This window comes from Asterias amurensis, chromosome 15 (assembly GCF_032118995.1).
Source record: "Asterias amurensis chromosome 15, ASM3211899v1".
Classification (NCBI taxonomy): Eukaryota; Metazoa; Echinodermata; class Asteroidea; order Forcipulatida; family Asteriidae; genus Asterias; species Asterias amurensis.
The window spans coordinates 2,852,351-2,874,007 of NC_092662.1; the positions used below are offsets into that span (position 1 = coordinate 2,852,351).

At 41.4% G+C, this 21,657-nt stretch overlaps 2 protein-coding genes across 7 annotated transcripts in view; one reads left to right on the top strand and one right to left on the bottom strand.

The window, feature by feature from the left end:
• Positions 1–7,065, bottom strand: part of LOC139948024 (uncharacterized) — a 29,621-nt gene extending 22,556 nt beyond the window's left edge. For 5 of the 6 annotated variants that reach the window (XM_071945996.1, XM_071946000.1, XM_071945998.1 and 2 more), the window contains exons 1-4: positions 6,994–7,065; positions 5,797–5,915; positions 1,946–4,764; positions 748–938 (exon numbers count right to left, since the gene is read on the bottom strand). In XM_071945996.1, coding sequence (XP_071802097.1) covers positions 748–938; positions 1,946–4,764; positions 5,797–5,854 — 3,068 coding nt within the window. In that variant the 5' untranslated portion in view covers positions 5,855–5,915; positions 6,994–7,065. Of the gene's footprint in view, positions 1–747; positions 939–1,945; positions 4,765–5,796; positions 5,916–6,989 lie in introns of all 6 variants that reach the window. The other variant, XM_071945995.1, reaches the window with a different exon arrangement.
• A 3,658-nt stretch (positions 7,066–10,723) lies between these two features.
• On the top strand, positions 10,724–21,205 carry LOC139948185 (paired mesoderm homeobox protein 2-like). Its single transcript, XM_071946248.1, has 3 exons — positions 10,724–11,601; positions 15,049–15,236; positions 18,179–21,205. Exons 1-3 carry the CDS (start codon positions 11,370–11,372, stop codon positions 18,530–18,532), a joined length of 774 nt encoding a protein of 257 aa, XP_071802349.1. The 5' UTR covers positions 10,724–11,369; the 3' UTR covers positions 18,533–21,205.
• The last annotated feature ends 452 nt before the right edge of the window (positions 21,206–21,657 follow it).

Here is a 21,657-nt window from a genome sequence, read left to right on the forward strand (position 1 = left end):
GAAGTAAAACAGCAATATGCCCATCTTGCGCCTATTAAAACAATTTTCGAGACCAGATTGGTCCCACAAACATTACTCCAAACAAGTAGGGAAAGCAAAACAAAATTTTTCACTTTTGGTATACCACTGATCCAGTGTTTACCAAGTAGGTTATCAATGCAGTTCTCAATACACATTGCAATTAACATCATGCAGTTAACGAACAAACAAACTGACTCCGTTCCAGCTGGGGGGGATATTGTTGCCTTCGGCAAATGATCGGTAGACAGCCATCCGACAGATGTCAGTTTTGCATAATAATTTTTCACTTTTTTTTTTCATTTGGCAATTAGTTTGCCAAAATAATATCAATATTATATATTTTTTTTAAAGGGTTTTATATGTTTGGTAGTTTTTCTACAAACGATTGGTGTGGAGCCATCTGAGATTTGTGAGTTTTGCATCCCCCTAAAAAATGTATAATAATAATAATTTTAAAGAAATTGTATCCGTTTGGTTATGTCAATGCAGGATGAAAAATCTGCTGTTGGAACACACTATCTGAGTGATTCAAATATTTGGGGATTAAAATTTATAACTTTTTCCATATAACCACAGTTCTTCAAAGTGAAATGTTTCTAAAAATGCATCATACTATCCAAAAGCTGCTGTAAGTTTTTATTGCAATTAATTTTCAGAGTCATTACCAAACGCAACCAGACCCTTCAAATGCCAACGTTAAGTGTTTAAACACAAGAGTGTACCTACCTAGCATCGTAGGCCGCGGAGCCTCTGTAGCCGTACCCACTCTGTTGATCGTAAGCTGCAGCATACCTAGCGTAGTGATCATACTGCTGGTTGCGATAATCGGCATACTGATAACGCGGGTCGTATTGCTGCCTGTTGTAGTAGGGATCGGAACTCCTCCTGTCACCCCACTGACTATTCTGAGGCTGTCCCTGAAACAGAATCAGATTTGAATAAATGAATAACAAAAATAATTTAGTTCATCCTGCCCAACCATGAAGCCTGTGGATTTGATTCCCTCAGTACTCAGAACATGGAGTACAACGTACTAAGAAAACGGAGTACAATTTACTCAGAAAACGGAGTACAATTTACTCAGAAAACGGAGTACAATTTACTCAGAAAACGGAGTACAATGTACTAAAAAAACGGAGTACAATGTACTCAAAAAACGGAGTACAATGTACTCTAACTATACAGCGAATGTTACAAACAGTGTAAAGCCCAGTTTGATACTTCCTGCAAATGCGAATGCAATATGAATTTTGACGTCGCAACCAATAATTTGTACCAGTTGAAATGTGCTCAACCCCTGCAAAACTTTCAAAGCAAAAACAGAACTGTGACGTCAAAATTCGTATAGCATTTGCAGGAAGTATGAACCAGGCTTCCGGTAAGCACCATAATAAAATAAGCGCAGTCTTTTGACCCCTTACCAGGGCTGTATACTTCGTTTTTGAAAGGGCAAGGGCACCAAGGCATTTTCTCTTTGGCAAAGGGCACCCTATCAGGAAATTGTAAATTTCTACTTGAGCATTTCAAGGGCACCAAGGCAATGGCAAGGGGCAACGGAGGCAATCGCCTTCGTTGCCTCCGTGAAGTATCAGGCCTGCCTTACACATCGCAAAGCGCATTGACTTGTGCCTATCCTGTCCCACCGTTTTGGAAGTCGAAATGTACACAAAGGAATTGACTCCTAAAATGGTAAGTAGGATATGAAACTTTTCATGGTAGAAGTAGAATTAAGAGAGGTTTGTGGTAACACCATGCGAATATCTCTTTTTGAGTTGTGTTGGTTCTGAAAAGAACCGGTGGTTAACAACTCCCAAAATGGTGAAAATGATGGACAACCATGGTGCAAATGTGCAATCAAGGTGGGGCAAGGGGTCAATTGTGTTAATCTACCCATGTTAGGTTTAAATTGAAAGCCATTATGTACCTGTTGCATTTGGCCTTGCTGATCTGGAGCTTGATTGAATGATTGTCCTGGTTGTTGAAACGATTGTTGCTGCTGCTGCTGCTGCTGTTGCTGATTCTGCAGTGGCAGCTGCTGCTGTTGGCTGTCCACGCCAGTGTTCAATTGTTGCTGTTGCTGCTGTTGAATTGGTTGCTGCTGTTGATGTTGAATTGGTTGCTGTTGCTGAACGACAGGTGCGTGGTTCGGAGCGACAGAGGTCCCAACGGCCATCCCAGGGGTCTGTGACGATGGAATGTGAGCATTTGATACAGGCACTGATTGCTGCGGTAAAGTCGCAGGAGCTGCTTGTGTCACAGCAACGGGTGGTGTCAGAGTGGGAGCTGACGCTGCCAGTTGTATCGAGTCTGCTGTCCTGTTAGCAAGAGGTACAGATAAAGATGGTTGCACTTGGACGGATGCGGGTAGAGCAGGCTGAGCGAGAAGAGGATTTGAAGAGTTTTGAGTGCTAGTAATTTGAGTGGTGCTTGTTTCAGTGGAAGGCGTTTGAGAAAATGATGAAGCAATGGGCAGACCAAGACTGGTCTGTGGTCCGAGACTTGACTGTGTTGTTGGGTCAACTGCCGGCTGCTGAGTTAATAAGGAGACAGCCTCTGATGGTAGGGACGGTACGCTGACTGAGGCGACACTTGCTGCTAGACCAGGAACTGGGTTTGCCTGGGGAGTAGAGAGACGTACAGGAAGGACCAGGGCGGCTGAAGAAGGTGCTGCCGGGGCTAGCAGGATATTGGCCGGCATTGGAGGAACCTCTGCTGACCAGAGTGGAGGGGAGGGATTCACAGATGTCATCAGGGGTTGCTGACTGCGCTGAACGCTGCGGAAGGCACTCGGGTGGGTGAGTGGAGTCTTCTCATCTGTGGGACTCAGTTCCTTTGGGCCTTGAGGGATCGTCGGCTGAGGTTTAGGAAGACCGAGGGGTGGCAGTCCTGCAGAAAAACCACTGCCTGGACGTGATTGCTGTGGCTCCTCACCATGAACTGACGTGTCCATTGTCGGATTTGTTGTTCTGGGATTTGAAAGAGGACGGTCTTGAACAATGGGTGTCTCATTTGGACTTTGCCAATTTTGAGATTGGGCTTCTTGACCCAGAGAATGTGGCTGTTGAGGCTGTCCTCCTTGTCCAAGTTGCGGATCATTAAGTGCCAAGTGTTGAGAGGTTGGTTGTTCAGCTGCTAAAGGAAGAGAATTATTTGATTGGGCTTGCTGTACAGTATCAGAGTTTTGTAGATAAGAGTCTGGAGAAGGCGCACTGTTACTGTTTTGATCAATGGAAGTAGGATTGAGAAATCCTTGAGCAACAGTTGTATCACGGGTTCTACTTGTTTCATCCTGAGACGTAACATGAACATCTAAACTCTGAGAGTCTTCCTTGAGACTTCCCTGACTTTGATCTTGAAAAGCTGGGCTTAGAGAAGGATGCTCACTGCCAACATGGTCTCCCAACATGGAGTTGCTTCGACTTGTCGATGCTGATTGAGAGTGCAGGCTTCCCGATTCCCCAAGAAATGGGCTATTAATTTGACTATGATTGTTGATTTGATCATCTCTGTAGGAGGGGGGACCCTGAAGGCTCAGATTAGGTTTGGCGATCTGGTCAGAACTCCTAAAAGGAGGTGCCTGATCCGATGTTTGACTAGGAACCAAGGTAGGGTCATTTCTCATAGATTGGAAGTTAGACTCTGGTTTGTCGTCTAAATACAACCCATCCTGGGATTGTGACTGTCCATGACCGTGAGCATCTGAAGACTGAGAATACTCAACGCTACTTCCACTTTCAAGGTTTGGAGCGCCTCCAAACATTGGGCTGATAGTCTGGGGACTGATGCGAACAGGAGGTGAACCATACGCATTGTAAGGTTGATTAACAGGTTGGATACTGGGACCAAGATCTCCACTTGGCTCTTGGGGAACTTCTACTCCAGGCTGATTATAAACATCTGGCTGATTTGACATGTGAGTTTGCTGGTTTGTAGCTGGTTGTTCGAAATCTCCACCAGGCTGTGTACCATCAGGGTTTCCCTGAATGTGGACATCAGTGTTGTCCTGCACTTGGGGCTGACTTGAAGTAGCTTCTTGCTGGTGAAGTTCAGTATCCACAGCTGAATGATCGTTAAGGACAGGATCTGGTGTTTGTCTCTGGCTGGCAGATAAGCTTGGCGTGCCACTCGACCCTAAGAAATCAGAGTCGTCATCATGAAAGAAAGAACCGAATCCTCTGTGTGAATCGTTATCGTCGTTATAGTCCGTTATTGCAAGGCCAGGGTTGCCCGTTTGGGGTTGTTGGCTGTTCTCATATGGCTGGTACAGGCCAATTCGAGGAGCCATTTGTTGAGCATTATTACCAGAGTCCGGGACAGGAGTTCCACTCCAGCTGTTTGGGTTGACATTATTCATGTCCGATTGATGCGTCCCATTCAGAGGTTGTTGACCCCACTGTTGCTGTGGGTAGCTGCCGTTGTTATCTGACGGCACATTGTTCCACTGGTTGTTGGGATACTGGTCATTTTGTATTGGTTGGGTGTACCCTTGCTGGGGTTCTTGGGTTGCGGCTGGGTACCCCATTTGCGGCTGTTGCCCATCTAGACCTTGCTGACACTCTTGGGGTATACCAATATTTGGTGGGGGTTCTCCGGGGTTATACGGGTTAAACACTGCCGGCGGTGTCTTTTGGTAATCTGTTGGGTTGAAGAACACAGCTTGGCTGTTGGGTTGTTGATTGTACCACCCTTGTCCAGCGTCTGGTGCCTGGCCGCAGTGTGCAGGAGGGCCATCTTGAGTAGGACCTGTTGACAAATAATTTAGTCACATTTAATGGTCATTCAGTTCAAGTAAATATCTCTGTTCATTGCCACCTTTAAAAATCATCCCAACTACAGTTGGGACCGGTCGCCAACTTGAGAGCTACAATTGGGATGGCCCAACTGTAGTTAGATCGGCCCAACTAAAGTTGGGACAGCCCAACTGTAGTTGGGACGGCCCAACTAGTTGGGCCGTCCCAACTATATATGGGTTGCAGTGCTCTTTCACTGTGATTGGACTTTGTTCTGTTTTTTAAAACAGAAAAAGCACTAGTTCAGAGTTTATTAATTTTGGTTTTTACCGCTACATCAATGTGTGTTAGCACTGTATACTCAGTACTTTCCCCGAGTCCTGTGAAAAAATATCACAGGCATGTTACTCGGGGTCAGATTCGAACCCACGACCCTTGCAATTCTAGAGCAGTGTCTTACCAACTAGACTACCGAGGTTGCCCGGCAACTAGAGGTAGTTCAGAGTTCTTTGAATAAAATTTTGAGAGGTTGTTTGATTTATTCTGCTAAGAATTTTTACCTTATTCAGGTCTTGCACTTCACTCTTAAAGGGTCTATGTACTTTTTGTAGGACAAAAAAAAACAATGTCCACGGATTTACATTAAACTTACACAGTTTGAAGATAAAGATAGTAGAAAGCTTCCCTGAAAATATTACTTGCTGAGGTGCTGTAGTTTTTGAGAAATGAGTAAAACAATGTCATGAAAATAATTTTTGCCTCAGTCATCATGTAAAAACGTATTTTTATGACATTGTTTTACTCATTTCTCAAAAACGACATCACCTAAGCTTTCCACTATCATTATCTTCAAACGGTGTAAGTTTGATGTAAATCTGTGGAAATTGTGTTTTGTGTTGCAAAAAGTACCCAAATCCTTTAATGTTAAAATATGCTAATTTGTATAGGATTTTTGCAATAGGGCACTACAGCAAAAGGATAGGACACCATGGCTACTGCTGTGGGCGCCGTGGGTTCTTTCGAGGTCTGCTCTCTGGTACCTCACCTTGGTTGTAAAAACCTCCTCCTTGGTTCGTGATTTGGTTGGAGTCTCCCCCAGACATGGTGCTAGATTCTTCTTCTGTTTTAATAAGAGCTGAAAAGGGTCGTGTTTAGTTCCAAAATCTGTAAAATAAAATAAAATTTATCTTAAATTATCACTTCAATAAATAAACCATGAAAAACAACAATTTGTAGGGCCTACTTGTTTTAAATGGATCCAGATCAGAGAGTGACATTAATTATGCGTTTTAACAATTGGGGTGACAAATTTAACAAGCCTCTTCACGATATTATATTTCGTTTTCAGAACTTTTTGAGCATGATGATTGGCAAAAGATGTTCTCAAAAATGAGCATCAAAAGATTTAACTTTGTTTCAATGTTAATTTAATAAATTGTTTGAATTTTCAAGTAAACATTACACTTGTTTTTTTTAATTTTTTTTTTAATAACTTTGTTTGATAATCCTAATAGAATACTCCATCCTCGTGTCTGATCATGATGGCACAGACCAGTGGGAGGTTGTATGTAGAGTTTGTACTTTGGATACAAGAAAAATCTGCCTTGGCAACTAGTCCGATACCATGGATGTTAAAAGAGAGCCAGGAGAACTTTCTGTATGGCACCACCACTTTTTCACAAATTTTTACAAAAAGGGATATCTCATTGATTGAGGTAAATTAGATACTATATTATTTCATATCTAAAGAAACGGTGGCGCCATACGGAATCTTTTCCGAGAGCCATAACCGCCTACCCAAAACAACGTTATCATCACTACAATTTTGTATTTAAATTTTTAACAAAAATTAAGAAACCGACAACTTAATTTCAATTTCATTTTCAATAAAAAAAAATGTATTTTTTTGAAGTTTTGGTTTGAGTTGTGTTTTCATTTTTGATACACGTATTGTCTGTCAATGGAAGTAGGTTTGACCCACATTAATGTGAACTTTTAACGATTCTTTTTAAAGTTACAATTTTTTTCACGAAACTGGTTCTGCACAAAAATACGGTAAGTGCGGTTACATACGGAAGCAGGGAAAGTGGGCAGTGCAGCATCGGCATCAACGAAATAACAAGGAATTTAGACGAACAATAACCACATTAGTACAGACAATTCTAACTTTAAATTCAAGTATAAGTGTCACAGACATTGAAACTGTTGATTGATTTTCAAAACTGCTGAAAAATTTACTTACAAAAACGATAAAATATGGTGTAACAACATCACAGACGGTTTGGAAAATTTGCTGTCGGACATCGCATACGGCTACGTGTCTTTACGCATGCGTGGATGAATTGGGGACGAGTGGGGACGATCATGCATCATCCTCGCTCCCATGGCTTCGTCAGAAAATCTTTTTTTTTTGTTTTTTGGATGATCATGTGATCTGTGAAAGATAGGCCTAAAATTAGCTACAATGTTTAAAATATTCAAGAAGTAACAAAGATAGAAACTTGTGCAAGAAAATACATGGGTTCTTTATATGAATGGATGAGGGCATCCTTCTCGAAATTTTAGTAATAATTTCTAGTCCATCATCCATTATCAATTAATTTTGTGAAGATTGTTGTAGGCCTTTAAGTATAACGTTGGACAATCATGCAAGAAAGAAAAAACATAAATAAAGAAGACAAGCTATACTGGGCATAAGCGTTCAAGTTTCAGCAGAGACACGATTTTCTAAACCCTCGATTTTGAATGCACTCTGAAAAAAAATACGATAATAAATTGTACCTGCAATTTTGACTAGCGCCCTCAGTGGTCTCAGCTCCTTTGGCTAGTAGCTCCCGTAAAGAGCATCTCAAACACATTTCAGTTTCCCGACGACTCAGAGCAGGATGAGTCTAAACTTTTAGACCAATAACTCAGTCAGCGGCAGTAAAGTTAACGAGAAGTCCCCTCAATCTACGAAGCGAATGTAGTAGTCCCGATCGATCTAGCTCAGCATGTGGGCCCACTTTAAATAAAAAGAACAGTTCTTTTCAGAACTCTCTCCCGATCCCGGATTTAGAAATCTACTCTGCAGTAGTAAAATAATGGCAAAACAATTTCTCAAGAATAATGACTGAAAATTTGATAATAGGTCTACACAAACTGCAAAACGTATAATTGTTCCCTAAAGTAAAACAAACCAGGACGTCTGTATAGCGACATAATACTATCATGGTATTTCGGCTGGTAGGCCCATACCCTGTTTCTGCTAGGCATGGATTATTTCAGTGTTCAATATTTCTGGAGTTTTGAAAATGGCTCTGCCGTTAACGAGGTTCCTCTGAAAACAAAACAATCGATGCGTTGGAAATATAAGGAACGGGTTGGTACGGGTTAGAACAATATTAAATAATCTACTCAAAAATTGTGCATGGTTTGGAGAAAGAGAGTGAAACAAACTGGGATGGGGGAGGGGGGAGGGGGGGGTAAACGGGGAGTGATCTCCCTCTCCCCTCCCTCCCGCACCCAGCACACTTCACGCCCCATTGTGAGCCGTATAATAATGCTGGTGTCGCATGCAATTATGTCCTCTATGCAATACTATCCGGGGGACATTATTGCATATGCAATAATGTCCGCCGGACGGTTTTGCATATGCAATCGTGTCCGCCCGGACGCTGCTGCATAATGCAATTGTGTCCGCCCGGACACATTTGCATATGCAGTTGTGTCCACCCCGTGCAAAACCGTCCTTGCAGTAAATTAAACGCCCTTGGTCGACGGAACACGTTCGCCATTTTTTACAAGCTAAGTGCATGTCTTGAATGACATGGTAAATGTTCGGCCGTTGGGTATTCGCTGCAATCATAAAAAACGTGAATATTCATGCTGCTTATACGTAGGTTCAGTGCATGCATGCTCGCTTACGCGCGTACATACAGTCATATCCGGAGTGGACAGTATTGCATGGCGGACACAATTACATCTGACACCGGGAGTGAAACAGACTGGGGTTTGGGAGGGGGACAATATGACTGCCCCTCCTCAACCCAACACACGCCACATTATAGGGAGCCTTATTGCAGGGAGTGAACCAAGGCTGTGGTTGGGGAGGGGACAACATGACAGCCCGTCTCCACCCCACACACCCCACACTACATCGTAAAGAAACCGTAAGAATAAACTGGGGAGCGAGTTGTATGGGGAGGGAACATTGCCCCCCGCCCCACCACCACTTGCATGCTATCGGTGAGCCGTCATAAAGATGGTGCAGGGAGTGCAACTGAGTGCGGTTCGGGGTTGGGGCAGCCTAGTGCACGTGACTGCCCCCCCCCCCCCCACCTCGCACTGCATCGGTGGTGAGCCGTCTTACATGATGCAGGGAAATGATTGCGCAATTGCAACGAGGCGATAGATCCACGTCTAATATAGTCCCCGCAATACAGTCTTACTAATATCTAAGACTGTGGGTTTGGGGGAGGGGACACCCTAGTGACTGCCCCCCCCCCCCCACCCCTCACTCCATCGGCGATGAGCCGTCTAAGATGATGCAGGGAAATGACTGCGCATTGAGGCGATAGATCCACGTCTAATAGTCCCCGCAATACAGTCTTACTAATATCCGGTCTACATGAAGTTTTGCACTCGATAGCTTTGGAAGGATGTTGAAGGGATTAGGCTTCAAACTCAAGATAATCCCCTCTTCGAACATGTCCTCTGTAAATCAGCCTTGTGGTTTACACGGCAGCTAGACACGTTCTAGCGCAGGGGGTGGAGCATGTTCAGTATGTAACCCTCTTTTTTTTTGTCTTTATTTCAAAAGTGTTTTCTTGACAGAAATGTTAATGACAATGACAATGCTCATCACTACAACAAAGTCTACTTGAGCTTTGTGCATGGGTATCCTGGTGTATCCTTATTAGACCATGGCCCAACTTCATTGTGCTGCTTTAAAAAGGCAGTGGACACTATTGGTAATTCCTTAAAATAATTATTATCATAAAAGTTTTTTTGATTACGAGTAATGGGGAGAGGTTGATAGTATAAAACATTGTGAGAAACAGCTCCCTCTGAAGTGACGTAGTTTTCGAGAAAGAAGTATTTTCCACGAATTTTATTTCGAGACCTCAGATTTAGAATTATTTTTTGAGGTTTTGAAATCAAGCATCTGAAAGCACACGACTTCGTGTGACCATGGTGCGACATGGTTTCACATGGTTTGATATTTTATGCATATGATGTTGAGATACACCAAATGTGAAAGCTAGTTGACAATTACCATTAGTGTCAAGTGTCTTTAAGCAGGAAATATTCGAGTCTACAGAAATCATTCAAGAAACAGATACCATTGGCCAAAACTTTTTAACAAAAACTGTAAATTCTTCATGGAAATTAACATTTAAAATGGAAATTAACATTTAAAATAAAGACTTACCATTGGATGAAATTTGAAACAATGATTCAGCTAAATTGATGACGATATAGTAACTTCATGACAGTCTTTCCAAATCCACCACGTTTACTTCAGCCGGGCAGATTTTGTTTAAGGCCCGGTAATTGCATGGATTTTGTAACCACGGATAAAGTGTTATGATGTTGCCATGCTACCACAATGTCTGTGATTTAATGCATTTTATTAGAAGTGAAGGGCAAACCGACATTTTGATTTGGGCACGATCGCATGAAGACATCGGGTGCACTATGCTGAAATACACATGGACACTATCTCATACGGTTTCCCACGAGCTGTGGCTTTAGGCTGATCTCATTGGTCAAAGGTCCTATGGCTCATTAGCATACCGAGAGGAAAGATAGCCAATCAGAGAAGTGGGTGTTTCGGTGGCGGTGGGACACATGAAACGAGCAGACGATATTTTTGGGACGTTCAAAGTGGGACAACTTTGGTTGGACATGTCTACCGGGCTACTCGTCCACTACACACCCCCTTTCACTTTGGTAGGCCGTCGCTCGAGTCTCGTATAGCTGTCTTAGAAATCACTATTTAGAGTAGACGTGGATTGGACAAATTATTAGTCTGAGCATATGTGTGTATGACTGAGGTCACACGACTCTGAGCTGGTGAAAATACCATGACTTGTACAACACGGCTGTTCTATAGGACTGAAAAATAGTATCAACGCATGATCAAACAATAGCTGAACGAGTTGCGATTTGAGGATCAACTTCAACTACGAAATTTAAAACCTAAAGTTGCCTTGGCAGCAGTCGTCATATTGAATTCATTTTGTGTGACAATAATGGAGAGCGTGCTGAACGTTAAGTAAGAAAGTGACATCATAAAGTTGCCAACCGCAATTGAGACATAACCGGTATCTAATCTTAGGGTGATCTTCGAAGACGTCTACAATCAGCGTTGATTAGGGAGAAACACAGAGTTAGGCTACCCACCTCATCAATCTTCGATTCCAGTGCAAATTGAGGAACAAGAAACCCACTGTCGACCCTTCATTCCTTCGGATTATTTCCCAAGTAAGTGCAGAGTATAGTGTTGTGATACTAGTGTGCTGGTTGTGAGGAGACCAAGCCTTTGATCCCATATCCTTTCGCTACAGCGAACCGTATTGGATTGCATATCAATCTTCAACCAGGAGCTGCCTATAGCTCCACACAGAGAGAAAGATGGACCAAACTAATATGGTATCCGTAAATGACTTTGAGAACTCCGTCCATCAGACTGTTTTATCTGACGCGCTGCAGCACCACAACCACCAGGCGGCCCGGAACTTCTCCGTGTCGCACTTGCTCAACCTGGAACACGTGGACTTTTCGGATGCGTCGTCACTCGGTGACGCCACGGGGCACAACGGCGCGATGGACGGCGGGGATGATACCTCGACAGGCTGCTACGAAGGTGACTATATTAATATTGAAATTTCCATCTATTAATTTTAATATTCATTATAATATGCTGCCACAATAGTTTACTCATTAGCAATACATTCAGTAGTAAATGATATCTCTAAATGTCATTTTAATTAGAGCTTGTCTTTTTACACTGTCTTTTTACAACATTAGGTGCTCACTCAAATTAGTACACTTTGTGCATCTGGAACAAACTAACTCAGTAGGAAGAGGTTGGTTTTCTTGACTAATTTGTTTTTGAATAATATGCGTTCTTGAAGACATCTGATGAAAGGAAAAAAAAACAACTGAAATGCCATTGCCTACTATTGATTATCATTACGTGTCCATTTCTGATACTGTTCTCAAAATCATAAAGTTTTGTTGACGGGTCGGTTCCTTGTGCATCATTAGTATCTTGAAAACGCACGGCAGGTTGCAATTTCATGTTAAACACACTCATAAACAAACTTTTTTTTAATAAGTCATTTTTTTGTTTCGACTGTTAGGAGGCGCTGGACACCTTCAATAATAACTGTCAAAGACCACTATTCTCTCTTGGTGTATCCCAACATATTCATGAAATCGAAGTTGCAAGAGAATAGCGAACTCGTGTGCTTTCAGTTGCAAACAAATATTAGACTTCAAGAATAAAGCCTTTTTAATGATTGAGTGAGAGAAATGACCTCTTTCAACTACGTTACTTCAGAGGGAGCCGTTTCTCATCTCACAATGATACTATCAACATCTCTCCATTGCTATAGGTTACCAAGTAAGTTTTTATGCCAACAATTATTTTGGGTAAAATTACCAATGGTGCCCAGTTCCTTTAAGTAAGACGGTGCCACTCTGAAACCCACATGTACACCTTGCTGAAACTTTCTTGACCATCTTGTCCTTGGTTTTGTTGGAAAGCGGAAATAAAATCTGCGATGGAATTCTGACATTGGACTGTGGCCTCGATAACTTCCACCACTCCGTGTGGTCATCTCACTTGATACTAACCTTATGGTTTTTAAAAGTTAAAAGTGGGTATAGTTTTGCGGACTATAAACTTTCGGAAACATCATGGCCTGAGTTGAAGGATTAGCGGTGACATAGTCCTTGAAATACCCCGAAACTGCTTTAAAAATTGCCTGCTAAGATGATTCCCAAAGGTGTTTTAACTCGCAAAGAAAGTAGGTTTTTCTTAACAAGGGAAACTGACTTGGTTAAATTTGAAAAACGTTTTGGTTAAAGTTGTCTTGACCTGAACCTGCGACATCCGGATTAACTTGCCGGCACTCTGCCAACTGAGCTATACCTATTGTAACTGATGGTCTCCTTGTTTTGTCATAGGCCTATCTATATATTCGATTGCCAGTCAGAAGCCTGGAGTTTCCATATAATAAATTCAGGGATCATACCTAATAATGATGCAACCTAGAAAGCGCCAGGAGAGGGATTTTAACACAAATTGTGTCAGTACATTGATTACGTTCATACAACAAAATGATAGAATTGTGCAGTAGTCTTTGTTCGGCACTCCTGATTATGTCCGTTAATAAAAATCATCCCCAGCCGGAATAAAAAGAATAAATCTTGACATTTCCATAAAGTTTATTAGTCTCCATAACCTCGTGACCGAATTAGAACATGTTCCATGGATACTAAATGTCAGCTTAGGATAAAGCAGACGCCTTCTGCAGACGCCTGGTTCAACGGGTAAAAACGTCATCTGGTTAACTTCACTCAATGGAAATATCATTATCAGGGCAAGATGCTGGGCTGGCTTCATGTTGGTATCACGCCACACCCCCGGCACAACTCACATAATCGGAAAATAAAATTAGCTGTTGCAAACTGCTAACCAACCAAAAGTACCTATATAAATTCAAAAGATAGTTAATGACAGGGCCCAATTTCACATAACTGTTTAATCACAAAAACTAGCTAAGCACAACGAAATTATGCTTTTCAGAAAAAGGGTTACCAGCTAAAAATGCCATGTCACATGTATAGCATCTGTGACTGTGTCCTATTTGGTTATGCTTATAGCAGACGTTTTAAGCAATATTTTCTGCTTAAGAAGCTCTATGAAATTGGGCCACTATAAGCAGGGTCTTTCTCGATGTTTGTTAGCACTGCATACTCGGTATTTTCCAGAGTCATATGAAATAAATCTCACATGCATGCTACTCGGGTGGGATTCGAACCCACGACCCTTAAAATTCTAGAGCAGTGTCTTACCAAATAGACTACCGAGATTGGTACCGCAGCGATATAAGAAGCTACATCGTCACCTAAAGAATAACCTTCATCGTCCACAGCTCTTTCTCTCCTCCCGAAGCATACCAACTTCATTTTGGGAATCCATACATCTAATAACAAAATATTTGAAGAAGAAAAAAATCATTTGACAATTAGCCGACCGTGTAGAGAGCTTTCTACACGCCGTCTAGCGAAGGCGGGGGATTACCTGTGTAGCTTGTCGGTCTCCGGGCAAAGCCGCTCTCGGATCAGTGAAGGGTCGCCGTTGATTTGGAAAGATTAACCCGTTGCGCGATGCACCGAGCCGCGGCATCTGGTAATAACATCGAATGTGCTTTTGGACATGTCTTTCGTTTTGATCCATTTTTTTGTGTGTGAAACTGAACACTTTAATTCGGAAGAGAAACAGTTTAAGGATAAAATTGGAATAACTGATCGTTGATAGCCGATGAAACGTCAAAGGACACCGAGGACTTAGGGGTGTTGATAAATGCCTTGTTGGTCACAAACAAGTAGTCCAACATTTTAAAAACGAGTACAGAACAGTATATTTCAACAAAAATGAATGAATTTGCTTTACCTTTGCAAAAAGGGTAATATGCCTGGTCATTTTGTATTGTTTATTTATTTTATATATTTTTTATGTTTTATATTATATATTGCTGGTAATAAAACCAAGGGTACCTCATAAGTGACCGTAATCACTGTTTAATTGGTGGGGCACCGGTTTCTGATAAGCAGAGTGTGGGTTCAAGTCCCGGTCGTATCCTTGGGCATTAAGATAATTTACCGCGATTGTTTTTTTTACTTCGGATGGGACATTAAGCCGTTAAGTCCCGTGGATTGGCAGAACACTTATCGGAGCAGAGTAGGGGTTAACCCGGTTTTTGTTTGCACATAATACAAGCACCCTATAGCTTGTTATACTGGTTTCCTTAGGCTTGCGAGCTACAAAGACGAAGTTCAATAAAGAGACACCCATGGTTTCATCACTATAGTAGTTAAGTCTTTTTTTATATTTTTATAATTAATATCAAGCAACCTTTTCTACAGTTTTTTTTTTAAAGCAAGCAACCTTTTCTACAGGTTTTCTCAGCCTTACGAGCTACAATGATTAAGTTAACTTATGAGGTATCCTTTGTTTCATTTCCGTAGTTCCCACCTCATGTTGGGCCTATATTCAAATATTTCTTTGATCCATTTCCAGCTGGATCAGAGGAGGGACTCACACCAGCCCAGGTAAAACAGAGAAAAAAGCAAAGGCGGAATCGAACCACCTTCAACACGGCACAGCTGGACGCGCTGGAGCGGATATTCGAGAGGACACACTACCCAGACGCCTTCTTAAGAGAAGAACTAGCTAGAAAGGTGGACCTCAGTGAAGCAAGGGTACAGGTGAGCGCAATTTTGTACTAAAAACAGTGTAAAACCAAACCGAGGCTGGGTGGACAAAACAGTCTGGCCCCGGTTGTATACAATTCATATTCAATGTAGATGCCTTGAGGGAATACGGCCGGTGTCGCATGCAATTATGTCATCCATGCAATACTATCCGGAGGACATGCAATAATGTCCGCCGGACGGTTTTGCATATGCAATCGTGTCCGCCTGGACGCTGCTGCATGATGCAATTGTGTCCGCCCGGACACATTTGCATATGCAGTTGTGTCCGCCCTTGCAGTAAATTAAACGCCATTGGTCGACGGAACACGTTCGCCATTTTTTTGCAAGCTAAGTGCATGAATGACACGGGAAATGTTCGGCCTTCGGGTATTCGCTGCAATCATAAAAAACGTGAATATTCATGCTGCATATTATTGGGTTCAGTGCATGCACGCTCGCACATACATGTACATGTCCGCCGGACGGTTTTTGCATAGCCCCGGACACGATTGCATATGCAAAAGTGTCCGGAGAGGACAGTATTGCATGGCGGACACAATTGCATCTGACACCGGGTCAACTTGAGTTTATACTTATGCACAAAAAGTACAGCTATCGAACAACAACATCATGCTTATACCAGAATTAGGTTACCAGCCAAATTGTCAATTTACATGTGCAATCTCTGACGAATAACCTTCTGATTTGCTTATCTTTACACAAACTTGTCTAATGCAATATTTCCTGCTTAGGCAGCTGTATAAAACATGGCACTAGGTCCAATTTCATAGAGCTCCAGAAACAAATGCTTTGAAAAAAAATTGCTCAGCAGAAATGAGCAGGATACCAGCCACAAGTTGTACATGTGACATGTAGTTTGGCTGGTAACCTTATTCGGGTAAGCATAATGTGGTTGTGCTTAAGCTAGTTGTTGTGCTTAAGCAGCTCTATGAAATAGGGCCCAGTGCTAGTCTCAAACTCGAGCAGTAAAGCGTGACAATGTAGCAACACACGATGACCAGGGGTTGCACAACGCTAAACGGTGCATGTCACCTCGTGATAATTTGACCATATGTCATAATTACTGCAACTCTTTACACTCGGGTAAATAACTAATAATAATGCCGCAGGTTATACATTTGAGTAGCTTGAACCAATCTGTGTATTGATTTAGAGGGAGGGCGTACCTTTGGTTATTACTCAAACAATTAATGACCATAAAGAATCACTTAAAAGTATTGGCGAGCTATTGATACTTTAAAGCCATTATACACTTTCGGTAAACAGTGTTGTCCAAGTCCCACACTTCGTGTATCACAACTTATATATAAAACAACAAACCTGTGAAAATTTAGGCTCAATCGGTCATCGGAGTCGGGAGAAAACAACGGAAAAACCCACCCTTGTTTCCGCGCGTTTCGCCGTGTCATGACATGTGTTTAAAATAAATCCGTAATTCTCGCTAACGAGAATTTTTATTGTTTTACCGTTTTCTCAAAAAGTAAAGCATTTCATGGACTAATATTTCAAGAGAAGTCTTTCACCATTACCTTCTGTAAACCCTGTAAATTATTTGTAAATCTGTAAACTTTTTTGTTTTTTCTGTACCGAAAGGGTCCAATGGCTTTAAAAACACCCCTTGAGGTAATGTTATAAAGAAGTAATGTGCCAACCAACATTTGAATTTGGCCTCCGCATGAAAAAAAATTTCATGACATTTTTCTGAAAGCACACAATTCTATAGTCCAACACTAGTGTTTTTTCTTCCATTATGTTCTTGTAACTTTGATGACCAATTTAGCCCTAATTTTCACAGGTTTGTTATTTCATGAATTTGAGGCTTATGATTGACCAAACAAAACACTTTCTACGAATAAATTGCAAACTATAATGAATCCCGTTTAATAACTTTAAACCTTTCTGCGGGTAATAGATTCCGATAACAGTTTTACATGTTAGCATTATGGAACTTTGCATATTTTGTTACTGTTCACCAACTTTAATCCACCATTCCATAAAATATTTATTTGTACCTTCTTTGTAAAGTTTTATGTCAATGAATATTTCTGCACCAGTTTCCATTCACCAATAAACCAAAGTTCCATCATCAATCCAACAAGATTGCATCCGGTTTTTATGGAAACCCTAAAACAATACCCCTTAAAAATAAAATAAAAACCTGGTGGACTAAATATCGGTTGAAGGTATTTCTAGGTCAAAGGACAGATTTACAAGCTCTCTTGCGACTTTACCTTTATCGACGTGCTCTCATTCGGTGCCATATTATTTACTGGGCTTTTTAATTTATGAGTTATTATCTTCTCCCATGGGGAAACCCCCTGCATCTCAGACCCTAACCAGGACACCGGAAAAACAAGTTCGCGTTCCCGGGGTTGTGATTTTTTACTTATTTTATTATTTTATAATTGAGCATTTGAGTTTTTGATGCACTTGGATGAGTTTTCGTAACGAATGGTTCCGGTTTGGTTGAGCTCAGGTGAGGGGTCTACCGCGCCCTTTTGACCGGGCAGGTGAGCCGAAGAGCCCGCTTCGCAGCCCGCTTGCGTGGCCCAGAACTATGAGAGCGTGGCGGTGTAAAATTACAGGTGGGAGTAGACAGAAAATGGCGGGAACATTTGGAGGAAATATGCGATGTACGAAAGTGGGCAGAAAAAAAACTAGGTTTGGGATAGATCAGGCCTCAATGGCCTTGATGCCCCTTTGAAGATGTTCCCATATACCTTTATTTAGATAATCATTGCCCTCTCAAAAATAAATTTCCCGGCCCGGTGGAAAGACGCTTTCCCGAATTCTGTGGGAAAAAAAAATCACAGGCATGGATTCGAACCCACAACCTTTGCAGTGTTGTAGCAACTAGTAGACCACCGCAAATGCCCGTTAGCCAGTGTACTAGTGTTAATGTTGTTTTCATTGTCTGTGTGTGACATATTTAGGTTTGGTTCCAAAACCGACGGGCGAAATTCCGGCGTAACGAACGAAGTCACCAAGCATCCAAGACGACAGCCCGCCGAGTCGCGGGCAATGTGAACGGCGTCAGTGTGGAGCAACCGGTGGCGGCCCGGCCGTGTCCCGTCACGAACCCGGCCGACTTCGCCTCCTGGAGCCCTACTACCTACAGTCGCCTCGCCGGCACGGTGAGCATGTCGCCCGGTAGCGCACCCACGCTGATGAACCCATGCATGGTGGGGGCGGACAGCTCTGGAGTAGGGCTTGGAATTGGGCCGAGCCTGGCGAATCTTAGGCTACGAGCGAGGGAGTACAGCATGCACCAGATACCTCTAATGTGAGATCCACCTATTCTGACTGATGTTTGAAAAAATATCAACTCAAAAAGACTGAACTTCTGCTTCCAATTGGGGATAAAAACCAAAACCACGACAATATGAGGATTGGCTGATAATGCAATGATGTCACTCTAACGTCACTAACGATTATTGGCGGTGGAACCAGTTTAATGTCTGAAATATTCAATGCATGTTACCGTAGCTAAGGCCAAGACGCAACCCGGAAAAGAAGACAGCAACCTCTTGGACCCATATGGACGTGTCCAGATTCTTTAGGTATAGGCCTACTTAAGTACTTATCTTAAATTAACTCAGAAATTTAGCGAGACAACTACTGATAACTAAAACGAATGAATTCAAAAGGGAATATTTAGTGGACCTTTTGAAACCAGAGCCCGCCACAATTGTTTAGCGCATGTTCTAGGAGTAAAATTCTTTCACCAAATTTGCAAAACAAATTGAAGGGAATTCCAAGAGCAAATAATGGGGATAACATCACCAAACTGGAAGAAGAGAAACAAAGCACTCAAAGGTTGAAGTGTGAGTTCTCCCCTGTATAAAACAAAGATTTATGCACAAGGAAAACATCCGCCAAAGGCAGGAATTTGAAGAAGATGTAGTAGAAATGATTGGTTTGTCTTACAGTACATTAAATGATTCTGATGTTTGTCATTAATCACATCGAATACGTACAATGACGCGAGTGTCGTGGCCGAGCGGTTAAGAGCACTGGACTCAAGCTCTTGTGTTTCTGATCAACAGAGTTTGGATTCGAGTTCCGGTCGTGGCACTTGCGTCCTTCCCCTTGAGAAAGATACTTTTAAGCCGTATGTCTAGTGATATAATTTGTAGTTAACGTAAAAAAAAGCAAAACAACAAAACACTTCATGTAATTTTTTCTAATGGTGTTTCTGGTTCACAAACGGTACACGGTAAAACTGAATTTATGCACGTGTGATTTCCTGTAAACAACTACAACCAATGCATTCATTTTACTCACTTTTTTTTTCCAAAAGTCAAAATAATCGTATTCATTGTTTAATTCAAAATGGAGTTGCAACAAAAATTACATTGCCATGGAAACCGCTAGGTATCTGGAAATGTAGAGTCCACTCCGGGAAATAGTCATTCAGAAATAGGCCTACTCCAAATCAAGCTATTGAAAGAGTTATCCTAAATAAAACACAGGGTGATTTTAAGGGAAGGTACACGTTTGGTAATTACTCAAAACAAATATTAACTTAAAAACTGACTTTGTAACGGGCATTGGAGAGCTGTTGATAGTATAAAACATTTTGAGAAACGGCTCCCTCTGAAGTAGCATAGATTTTGGAAAAGAGGTAATTTCTCAATTCCTATCTGAAAGCACACAAATTCGTCCAACAAGGGTGTTTTTTTTCTGTCATCATTTTCACCCAACTCCGATGAGCAATTGAGCTCAAATTTAGACAGGTTTGTTATTTAATGCATATGTTGGGATACACCAAGTGAGAACACTGGTCTTTGACAATTACCAAAAGTGTACATTCCCTTTAAAGAGGTGTTCCAATGTCACATTAAGTTTTGTGATCCACTAATTTCCCAAAAGATGAAGTCCTCATGAAAATAGAGCAACAGTTTAAAGTATCTGATTTACGTTAAAATGGTTTAACAGTCATTTTATATGATTCTCTTGCCAAGCAACGTATTGGCAACTAAAAATGTTGTCTCGCAGGGGAGAACTAATCGCACTTTTTTTGTGGCACTGTGTACAAAATTTAGAGCATGCGCAATAAGCACAAGGTAACGCCCTCGCATGTTTTGAATTTGAATATCGTTGTAAATAATTCTTTGAACGTCAGAGAACAATAATGCGTGTTTTGTTCAAAACAAAATAATTTTCTATTTAATTTATGACATTTCTATAAAAAAAGGTGAGCGTTTTTATATAACTGCATGTAAGTTTGTTTTTCGTCGAATTGAGATGAGATTAGCACTAAATAAACAGGAATAAACTAATTGTAAATAGTTTATAATTAAACGACATCAATGGGTGACGTTTGTGAACGCTATAGGGTGGCAGAAGAATTACCTTCGGTCTTTTGTAAGAGTTATGCGCATGCTCATGTTATGGTCCTTTTCGAAACCACGGCTTCGGCTTTGGATTCGCCTTCAGGCTCCGTCCTCTCGTCTGAAGCCCTGAGCGCGTACGCAAAGCATGCGCAAATTGTCAAAACAACCGCGGGGCCAAGCTAGCCTGAGCCGAATCCGGAGCATGAGCCGTGGATTGAAAAGGCCTTTGTTTCCCGCCACCTATAGCGTTCAAACTCCCGTATCTGAATTGATCTCGAAGATGATAAAGTAATTAATGCACTAAAAAGTGTTAAATAATTGTATAGATTATTTTTTTGGTATATGGCACAATCGATAGATTTTGGGGGAAACAGATTTTAATTGAAAGAACGTAGGTATTACTATTGTCTCCTTATGAAGTTGACAATTATTATAAAGTACTTCTTGCTCGTAATTCAAGAATTTAGAGATGCCGGCACAATCTGTTCTATAGACCTTTCGATTTATCTACCTTATTCTGAGCCTTAATACACAGAGTTATGACCCTTTTAATCTCTCGAAGACGGTTCGGATCCAGCTGAAGATTGTTAAAGAACACCTAATATTACCTTAGAATGAGTTCTTATCTTTGTGCCTTTGTAACAAACTTTGTGCAAAGTTTTTAATAAATACAGTATTTTGTAAAAAGTTAAACCATGGTTTACGTTTGGTTCTTGATTAATGGGTGTTATTTTTCTTTCTAAATCTTCAATAAATTGTTTGGACTGCGCATTTAAGTATTATACCAGCGGGCGTAGCCGATTATCGTGCAGTTTTGCGACGCATATCTGACATGAGCATTTTTTTTATTTTAATAAATACAGTATTTTGTAAAAAGTTAAACCATGGTTAAGGTTTGGTTCTTGATTAATGGGTGTGAATATCTTTTCTTTCTAAATCTTCAATAAATTGTTTGGACTGCGCATTATCTCTTTTTACAATTATTTCTAGGCCCGATTTCATAGAGCTGCTTCAGTACAAATTTTTGCTCATCAACTTTCTGCTTAGCAAACGTCAGTAGGAAACCAGTCGCAGGT